The sequence below is a fragment of the Microtus pennsylvanicus genome, chromosome 9, assembly GCF_037038515.1.
Source record: "Microtus pennsylvanicus isolate mMicPen1 chromosome 9, mMicPen1.hap1, whole genome shotgun sequence".
Lineage (NCBI taxonomy): Eukaryota > Metazoa > Chordata > Mammalia > Rodentia > Cricetidae > Microtus > Microtus pennsylvanicus.
In genome coordinates this window covers 68,278,821-68,289,340 of record NC_134587.1, presented here as the reverse complement: position 1 = coordinate 68,289,340, position 10,520 = coordinate 68,278,821, and the positions used below count along the sequence as shown (strand labels likewise).

The 10,520-nt window shown below is 39.2% G+C and overlaps 2 protein-coding genes across 2 annotated transcripts in view; both read left to right on the top strand.

Moving 5' to 3' along the window:
- LOC142857023 (disintegrin and metalloproteinase domain-containing protein 32-like) overlaps positions 1-4,394 on the top strand; it is a 68,574-nt gene extending 64,180 nt beyond the window's left edge. The window contains exons 21-22 of the mRNA XM_075984641.1: positions 1,269-1,307; positions 4,253-4,394. Coding sequence (XP_075840756.1) covers positions 1,269-1,307; positions 4,253-4,394 — 181 coding nt within the window. The remainder of the gene's footprint in view (positions 1-1,268; positions 1,308-4,252) is intronic.
- A 3,804-nt stretch (positions 4,395-8,198) lies between these two features.
- The window catches only part of LOC142857022 (disintegrin and metalloproteinase domain-containing protein 5-like), a 75,586-nt gene continuing 73,264 nt past the window's right edge, over positions 8,199-10,520 (top strand). The window contains exons 1-3 of the mRNA XM_075984640.1: positions 8,199-8,253; positions 9,627-9,706; positions 10,209-10,264. Of these exons, the coding sequence (XP_075840755.1) occupies positions 8,199-8,253; positions 9,627-9,706; positions 10,209-10,264 (191 nt within the window). The remainder of the gene's footprint in view (positions 8,254-9,626; positions 9,707-10,208; positions 10,265-10,520) is intronic.

Here is a 10,520-nt window from a genome sequence, read left to right as displayed (position 1 = left end):
TGCTTCCCCCATCTCTACCTTCTCTATGACTTTTATAATGAAGGAAGTTAGATTTTTGTCAAAGACCTTTTCTACACCTGTTGAATTAATCATGTGACTTCAGTATTTGAGTTCATTTATGTGACGAGTTATGTTTGTGTTAGTTAGCATTTCTATTGCTGTGAAGAGACACCATGACCATGGCAACTCATATAAAGGAAAACACTTAATGGGGTGGCTTACAGTTTCAGAGGTTTAGTCCCATACCATCATGGTGCGACATGGCAGCATGAAGGCATACGTGGTGCTGGAGAGGCAGTTGAGAGTCCTATATCTTGACCCATAGTCAACAGGAAGTGAACTGAGACATTGGGAGGTATCTTGAGCATCTGGACCTCAAAGCCCATCCCCACAGTGAAACATTTCCTCCAACAAGGTCACACCTACTCCAATGAAGCAACACCTCTTAACATTGCCATTCCTATGAACTTATGGGGGCCAATTACATTCAAACTATCACAACTAGTAAAATGTCAGAAGAGAGAAGATATATATATATATATCTTTTCTAAATATATATATGTAAATATATATATATTTAGTTAGAAGATATATATATATATATATATATATATATATATATATATATATATGTATATATATTTAGTTAGAAAAACTAACTTATAATTTTAATATTGTGGAGCTTTCATGCTGGGACACACACAAGCAAATGTCACTACTTAGTTTAGGTTGCATTTATCCCAAATATGAACAACTGAGTGAATTAAATAATTTAATTAAGTGTATGACAGGAATTTCTTTTTTTTTTTTGGATGCTCACAGTCCTAGATATGCAAACACCTACTGGTTTGGAAGAAAATAAATAACATTAAATGGAATATTTCTTGGTCAGAATAGTAGGAAATGTGCAATAGTGGAAGCAGAAGGTGGAACAGAAATGATAAGATTACATCACTGTATCACAAGAGCCTCTGTGTCTGTATTGTGTTCGCTGGGACGCTCAGGTCATGCTCATTCTTTTCCTCACTATTTCATTTGGTTGATTAGAAATATGGAGTCGTTGGATATAAAATGGAATAGAAGCTCAAGATTCTGACTTTTGGCATAATGACAGAAACAGAAATTTACCAGAAAGTTTTCTTTTTCTTTTTTTTTCTACCTACAACTTTGAAGGGAAAGAGGAAATGATTACAATATGAACCAAACATAGTATAATTTTCACAGATTGTATCTTGTGTGCCTAAAAGGGTGTTTTCTTATTTATTTAGATCAAAATCCCAGGCAAGCAGTGCTACACCTGCCAGCAGGTGAGTGTGTTAGAAAATACTAAGATGAACACACTTAAAGTGACATTAATAATCCACAGTTGGTTGATTCCTAAGTATTGATTAGTTAGATGAATGGCTAAAATACTAGATCAATAAATGAACTACTTATATTTCCTCAAGCTGTTATTGCTAATGAATATGTAAATCTGAAGTAGCTGTTGCTCATGAATATATAAGTCTAAAGTAGCTGTTGCTAATGCATAAATAATTTAGTATGTTTTTATTCAGTTTAGAAATATTCTAAGTGTTCTGGAACTTGCTCTTATCTTTAGAATGGAGCTAGGATATTGTACCTAATAATAAATAAGGATCCATAAGTTGGCTTATAAAACAAAAATTATTATAGATCCTTTTATCTGTAAGGTGCCAGTAGACAGCAGTATTTATGGTTTATGTGTTTTAAGGGTAAAAAATACTCATTTAGGATACAGGTGTGGTTGCATATACCTGTAACCCTTGCATTTGGGATGAAGATCTGGGAAGATCAGGAGTTAGAGGTCATCTTGGCCTAAATGACTGACTCCAAAAAAAGTTAGCTAAGTGGTCTTAACCTTCTCTCAAGAGAAGGTTATCCAATATCAGGTGGTCAGCTGTAACCAGAAGTTTTTCTCTGTCTTGCCCAGTCCCACTGAACCACTTTCCCTCCCACCAATTCCTACAACCACTTAGAAAATAATCATTTAAAGACTTAATATTAATTGTAATTATTGGCTGATGGCTTAGGCTTATTACTGGCTAGCTCTTACATATAAACTAGCCCATTTCTAATAATCTGTGTATTGCCACATGGCTTCATGGCGTTATCTGTTCTCTAGTATTTCCTGCTGCACTGGAAGCTTACTGACCTCTCTCTCAACCCCATCCTTCTTCACCTGTAACTCTGCTTGGATTTCCTTCCTAGCTATATTCTTCCCTGCCATATGCTAAAACAGCATTATTCATCAACTGATAAAATTAAAGCACATATTCTCAGCATACAGAAGGACATCCCACATCACTTCTTTTCTGTCTAACTAAAAAGGAAAGTTTTAACTTTAAAATCATAAAATTACTAATAACAAAACAGGTATCAAACAAGAATTGCAGTCATAATATTTAGTCTATTTGTATTTGGCAAAATTAAAGAAAACACTCTATCTATTTTATCTTTGTGAATCTAAAGTGTCATATCTAATTTATCTTTTATCATAATGAAGAAAACTATAACTGTCTAGTCTTCAACTCCATAAAAACCTCAGAAGGATATAATATTACCTGAGTCACTGAGAAGTGCATTTCGAGCAACTTCCAAAACTCTAGAAATGACAGAGATATCTGACTGCCTGGATGTCACTCAAAGTTCTTTTGTAACATTGGGGCATCCATATTCACCTTACAGAGTATATGGCAGATTTCTCAGTGAAGCAGGATAGTTGAAGGACAATTCTGCTTATTTTGGCAAAATTTGTCAATTGCTCTTTTTTGTGTCCAGCAGGATGTCTGACAGACTCTTTCATAAAGCAGGAACCTTGAGGGGCTGTCCCACCTTGTTTTGGCAAGTTCAGCAGTCATTTTCCTATGGGTCCTTCATATCCAGTTTATACAGCATATTGTCAAACAGTCCAGGCAAGAGCAGTTTCTTGCCCAAATGGCTAGCCTTGTCACACTGAAATCAAACTTCATAAGGAGCTTCTTTGATGCCCATCATCCTCTGAAGTAATTGGTGCTGCTAGGAGCAGACATGTCTCATTGTTAAGAAAAGTCTAAGTTTTTAAAACATATAAATACCATATTTTGTAAGTCAACATATTTGGAAATTATCTATCTGAAATATATCTCTGCATATCTAGAAAACTTAATTATCATGACTATAAGTTTGACTAATTTAGATGGCTATTAATTTGTATTTCTTAACTATATATTATATTTTTAAATGAGCTATATAAGCATAATACCTTAAATAAGAATAGAAATATACGTATAATATAATAAAATTGACTCTAAATTTATCTCAATAAACCAAAATCCATACCAATGTGAAATAATTTGTGATTAACAGTTTTTTGGATTAAAGTAGATTCAATAATCTACCCACCCCCTTTTTATCATAAAAATGTACTCTTTTCCCCATCATTTTTATATTATATCACCCTTTCTTCTTTATAAAGAGATTGACTATGACCATTAACCATTTATAATCAACCCCCCTTAAATGAAAACGAACATTCATAAATAATGCTGTGGGAATTTGGGCATAGTTTTCTAGACAGTTGATTTTTGGGTGCTGGTAATCTTATGGGGAACATGAGAAAATTTAGAATTATGGTTAAATCTTGGCTATGGTAGTCTGTGAGACTGCATAATCTCAGACAGGTGCCTTGAATCTGTTCTGGATGTTGGATCACCTGGGTAATCACTCCCATCGAAGACCTCTCAGGGAGTCTTATTTGATCAAATCATATTAGCCTGGAAAGAATCTACAGCTTCTCATCTTCTGTGGAAACAAAAGCAGAACTTCTTTTCTAAAGCAACGCATATTTAGGCCCATATTTTCAAGTCGAGATATCTATAAAATATTTATGTTGGTTTAACTTAGCAGCTCCCACAATGAAATGTCTCTCAGCAGTTAGCTCATTAACAGTCAAAAAAGTAAAAGAAAACATCATAATATACACAATCCAGACTCTCTGGATATTTTACATCTTTATGTGACTTATTATCTTTGAATTATTTTAATCTATGACTCTGTTTATCCTTTTATCCTCTTTCTCCCAAGACTATGCATATCTCTCAAACACATTATGGCCCATTGAGAGGCTGTTTTTTTCTGAATCTGTCTTTATTGTGTATATTTAACCCTTTTTGTGTGTATGAGCAAAATCTCTAAATCCACCATGTAGCACATGGCTGTGTTGTGTTTTACAGCCCACAGTTGTGCTCTCAAGCCTGCAGGCAGTAGCTGGGAGCCTGTTTGCTGCCAACCCTGTGCAAGAGACTTTGGGAACCTGTCATGCAGCTCAGCTCATGTTGGTTGGCAGCCGGCTCCGCCAAGAATATGCATGCATGCACCCTGAATTGACTCAGTAGGCTGTGTTTACATACATACAGTAATAAAGAGGAGGCCAGGGATTTGAGATAGAGCCAGGCAGGGGAGGAGTTGGAGATAAGAAAGGGACTGGAGGGAAATGTGTAATTTTTAATAATTATATTTTAATAATAAAAAAGAATAAGACACCTGTTTGCTGTGTTACGTGTCTGCATTCTCAACATTTGGGAAGTGGAAGCAGAGAGGCTCAGAGGCTCAGGATCCTCCTCAGCTACTTAATGAGTTCAAGGTCACCCTGGACTATGTGAGAACCTATTTCATCAGAAAAATAAAAATTTAAAATGTGTTTTACAACACAAAAAGCAAAAAAGACATGGAAAAAGTATTTAAATTTAAAAATAGATATATTATTATACTATAAATATTTTATTATATCTGAAAAATGTAAAATTCGTAAATGCTTTTCAGTTATAAGTATTTCTGATTTAAAAATTAAAAATCCTAGAAAATTATGAAAGTCAGTTACTTGTGGCCAAAACAATGTAATGAACATACAAAACTGAAAACATTATTTGAGAAGCCCTTTCTGCAGACACACAGGTTTGCTCTTGGCAGCCCCCCTGTTTTGCTTTGTGAGGGGCTGTGCTTGGAGCCACCACCCTGAACTCTGTTTTGTTCTCTTCTGCAGTTACTAGTTATTCCTTCTGGAGGAGGAGGAGAACACCCTGTCTCACTGGGAAATGAAGAGTCCACATTTTTCTCTTGGTCACAGCTAAAGGAGCGAATAAACCATCTGCAGGCTTGCTTGTCTGTTTTTCTGTGCCATTTTCTTCGCCTTGGCATTCAGCCCGCTTGTAGTTCAGTCACGTCAGTGCCCTGGGGGGCAGCCAGTGGTGTCAGCTGTGGGTCCTCTTCACTGACTCTCTGAGCTCTTCCTGCTCCCTTCAGGTTCTCCCCCTGTCTGCAATCCACTCCCACTCCCTATTCCCCACCCACCACCTCACCACTTCAGCTTTGCAGCCTGGCCCTCCAAGTCAAGTGCTGGAATGAGAGCCGTGCTGTTGTGTGCCCTGTAGCCCCGACGACAGGACTTGTTGTACTGTTGGAGACCAGCTTCAACAAAAATACCACTTACCAGGGAAGGGGTATAGGGACTAGAAAAATTGGTAAAGAATATAAGAACATGAGTGAAAGTAATGAAACAGAAACATAGGACCGTACTAGGAGGGAGTTCCAGTGAGTACTGAATTGCCTGTATTTAATTTTCCACACACTTTTATAACCACTACAGTAGGGGGAAGAAGACAAAAGACTGATTTAACATGATACAAAGGACAACTACAACAGTTACTTCCCTCAATACTTTTGAGACATCAAGTCTTTAGCATTCTGTTGTTTAGGCAACAAATCCACCCAGGGCTGCATTTAATAAGGGCAGCACGTCCTTAGAGTGTTGTAATAAATGTCCCCCTTCCTAGAGACAGATGGAAGACACAGGGAGAAGAGAATTCAAATTTAGGCTCTCTCTTAGTCAAACCAGTCCAAGAGGAAGCCGCTATATTTCTATTACTTAATGCTTCATCAATGGAAATACCACAAAAATAAATAACTTGATTAAAAAATCAAATTGGTCATGGAACCAGACAGTTCTTAAATGCTAAAATATGGTCGAGGAACATTAAAGAAAATATTCAACAACCTTCACCATCCAGAAAACTCAGAGCTACTTTGAGATTTCTTCTTACTCCCATGAGATGGGAAAAGAAAAAAAGATGGCAAGGCTTTTCTGTATGTGGGAAACGGGATGTGTATTTGATGCTGGTGGGAGTGCAAACTGGTGTAGCCACATGGAAATAAGGAGGTAAGATATAGGTCTACCATATGATCCAGCTATACTCATAGTACTTATGTTTTACTGCGGAAATACTTGATTATCCATGTTTATTGCTGCTGAAGTCATAATATCAGGAAACAGAAGCAGCCTAGATGTTCATCAGCTAATGAAAAAATAATTGAACTGGCATATTTTCCCAGTGAAACATTGTTTAGCTATTAAGAAAAACAAAGTGATGAAATCTGAAGGCCAATGGATGAGGCTGGAAACACTCATTCTGAGCGAGGGAAGCTTGGCGCGAGAAGATGAATAGCAGTTTTGTCTTGTGTGTGTTCTCTACACAGTCAGGAAGCAACCCAAAGACCTTAGTGGAAGGCAGACACTTTTGGTAATTACTGCCAGTTTAACAACAGTGGAAATACCTCCATTTTCTTTATTTTATGGATATAATATAAATGCAGAGACATGTCACAAATATCACTTATTAACATACACTCAACATTCAAAATGTTGCCACCATCCTATAGGAATCCCTTGGCCTGGGCTGCTGCTGTTAGCTTGATTTGTGAAATAACCAGGCTAGCTAAAAGATAAAACAATTGTATTTTTATTTATTAAAAGGGGCAAACTCACGAAACAGGAATGAGAAGTCCAAACTTCTCTGTTCTGCAAAAGAAACACACACACACACACACACACACACACACGAGAGAGAGAGAGAGAGAGAGAGAGAGAGAGAGAGAGAGAGAGAGAGAGAGAGAGAGAGAGCGCACCTGGGTCATGTGCCCTAGAAAGTCACACCCTAACTTGGTCCCACCTCTTAAGGATAATTGGTTGACAAAGATTCCCCATCACTGGGCCCATCCAAAGGCAGTATCATGTTGTCCTGGATGTCCATTTTCTTCAGTCCATTTTTTAAAATTGATTTCAGTGTGTGTAATATGGCAGGGAGCTTCTTGGTTACTGTGTGATAATACCCAGCAGAAACAATGAAGGAGAAAGGTTCTACCTGGCCCCTGATATTTCCTCTTCCTCTACTCCAGCAATTCTCAACCTGTGGGTCATGACCCCCTGCGGGCCCCATATCAGATTATTTACATTATGGTTCATAGCAGCAGCAAAACTGCAGTCATGAAGTAGCAATGAAAATAACCTTATGGCTGGGGGTCACCACGACATGAGGAACTGTATTAAAGAGTCGCAGCACTGGGAAGGTTGGGGGTAGGGACTGCTCTCTCTCCCTCCTCTCCCTTCCTCCAAGTCCATGATGACAGGAGCAGCTTCTACACACACTTCTGCCAGGAAAAGCAGCCACTCCTCCATGCTCTCCTCCAGCTGTGGTGGACCAATACCTTCTGAAGCCATGGTCCAAGATAAACCTTCAAAGCGTCTATGTCCCACCATGCCCCTCCCTTGCCCCCTCCCCCGTTTCATTCTACTTTCCTGGCTTTTGTATTTACTTCATCTTATATGCCCATCCCTTTAAAAGACTAATTAAAGGAGAAAGCCAAGGTGGCAGGGTTAGAATGGGACAATACGATCCGCAGAGAATTGTTTGAAAATCTGTTTGACCAAGGACTATTTTACGGGAGCGTTGTGCGTGCAGCTGCGAAGGTGAAAAGCCATCGTTTTATCACAGTGCTCAGTTGTTCAGACAATAGGCTAGAACATCATGGAGGACACGCGGTGGCCATCAGTAACTTGAACATTTTCGTGTGGTTTTTCCTCAGTCAAGCGGACATTTCAAAGAACAATAAATGATACAAAGAAAACCAGCCCTCCCTAGCCTGAAGAGTAAAGCCTAGGCAGCAGCCTTCCTTTCGCGGTTGGAAGGATGGTTGGTGCAGGCAGCCTACCCGGAAGTGTGCATCCCAGAACCCGGCCCTTTTCTTGCCGGTTTCCCTGGAGACAGCCCTGTGGGGCCAGGTGCACGCGCTGCCATTACTGGCCACAACGCCCTCCTGCCAGGCCTGATGCTCCTCAGTTCGGCTCCAGGACCACCGAGGGAGCCATGTTCCTCCTTCTAGTGCTGTTTATGGGTCTTAATGGGCTACAGGCCAGCCAGAGTGAGTCCGGAGATCAAGAGTCTCTGAGGGGCCAGGGTGACTGCGGGGCAGGGTGGATTTCACCTAGCCCTGGCTCACACACTGCTCTGGCGTGGCTTTCTCTTTGCACCTCCTCTGTTTGCAAAGCAGTCCCTGGAGTGGGACGGGTTTTCTTAACTGTAATGTGCATGGCAATGAATCGTTTTCCCTTTGCCAGTTCTGTTACTGTGTAAGTGGTAGTCAAGATTCAACCAATCAACATTAAAAAAGTGTTTATCCAAAAAAAAAAAAAATCCTTTTTTGGCAACTGCTGCCCTCCTTGAATAAGTTTTTTCCAAAATTTTAGTTAATATTTTTTATACAATGTATTTTTTGTTCTATTGTGTCTTTTTTAAAAATTGATTTCATTGAGCTATATATATATATATATATATATATATATATATATATTTTTTTTTTTTCCTGCTCCCTTCCCATCCTATCTCCTCCCCTCAACCCTCACCCATGGTCCCCATGCTCCCAATTTACTCAGGAGATCATGTCTTTTTCTACTTCCCATGTACATTAGATTCATGTATGTCTCTCTTAGGGTCCTCATTGTTGTCTAGGTTCTCTGGGATTGTAATTTGTAGGCTGGCTTTCTTTGTTTTATGTCTAAAAGCCACTTATGAGTTTATACAATGTATTTTGATTATATTCTCTCCCCTGCTCCAGATTCTCTCTACCTCCCTACCTACCCAACTTCATATTCTTTTGCTGTCTCACTCAGCCCCACCCCCAAATCATAAGATAAAAGGCCCAATAAGATAAAAGGTACCAAATTAAAACAAAATAGTAGTTGTGCTGGCCAACTACTCCTTGGCACGTCTGCTGCCCAGGAGTGTGGTTGATATATACAGTGCCATTCCATTAGAGAAAACTTTATTTTTTTCTTTCTTCCTTTTTTTCTTTCTTTTTCCCAACACAGAGTTTTTCCTGTGTAGCTTTGGAGCCCGTCCTGGAACTAACTCTTATAGATCAGGCTGACCCCAAGCTCACAGAGATCTGTCTGCCTTTGCCTCCCAAGTCCTGGGATTGAAGGCATGGGCCACCACTGCTCAGCGATTTTTGCTTTCTTGGTAACCACTGTTCTTTCTTCAGGATGGTACTCTGTTTCTAAGCTTTTCACATCCCTGTAGTTCTGTATTTCGGCAGTTTAGCTGTGAAGTGAGAGGAGAGAAGACAGTGGGAAGGGAAAAAGGGAAGAGCAGGGGAGAGGGAGGATGGATTAGCAACAATCAAATCGTGGGAAAGGGAAAGGAAGAAATGTATAAATCATCCAAAGCAGAGAAACGGATGCACAATCAGGCTTAAAAACGGATCTCAAAATGGATCTCACTTATTTTTGTTTTTAGGCCCTCAGAAAAACATCCTGCAGACCACAGTTCCCGAAAAGATTTCATCACTAGATGTGGAAAAAGACCCTGAAAATCACGTAATAGCAACAGCATCTTTATAGGCTGCCCGTGTGAAGTTGTGCACATCATGACTAAAGCTGGTCAGATAGAGGTGGAGCTGCTGGAGCCCAGCAAAGCTTCACTGCAACAGAGCATTGTGGGATAGGAACTTCCGGGATGGGGCCTTACAGGTGCCAAAAAGGTGGCGAGCGACCAGAATGTCCCTCCAGGATGGGATGAGGGTGGGGCTGTGATATGGGGGAAGGTGTGAGGTGAAGTAGGCTGTCCGGGGGCACTGGGCGTATCTGACTAAGCCAGAAGATACCAGTTAGCACCAGGCAAGCCCGCCAGGCTACAGGTGCTCGGCTTCATCACTTAATTCTCAGTTCAGCATCTTAAAGGCACAGAAATCCACACGGGAAGGGAAGTCAAAAGGCCCTGGCATATTCTTAATAGTTTTATTATTCATTTAAAACATAAAGTGGAATATACAGGTAAATTAGCATGTGACTGACATTTTAAAAAATATTCTTGTTGCAGATTGCATATCTTATTACAATAGCTGAGAAACCATATTTTGTCCATCTTAAAAAGCAGTAAGTAATTATTTTGTCATTCTAAATTTAAATTTTTTGACTTTTATAGGAGTTAAGATTATAATCATTATAGTTCTAATGTATTAATGTCTATTGAATGTTGGCCATTAGACAAGGCCCTAGGCATAAAAAGGAGAATAAAACAAGACACACAGGGCATTTATAATATAGGAAGATATATTCCAAGGCACTAACACAAGAAACAGAATTTTATTAAAATATGGTGATAAATACATAGGAAATGTTCTTTGCAATT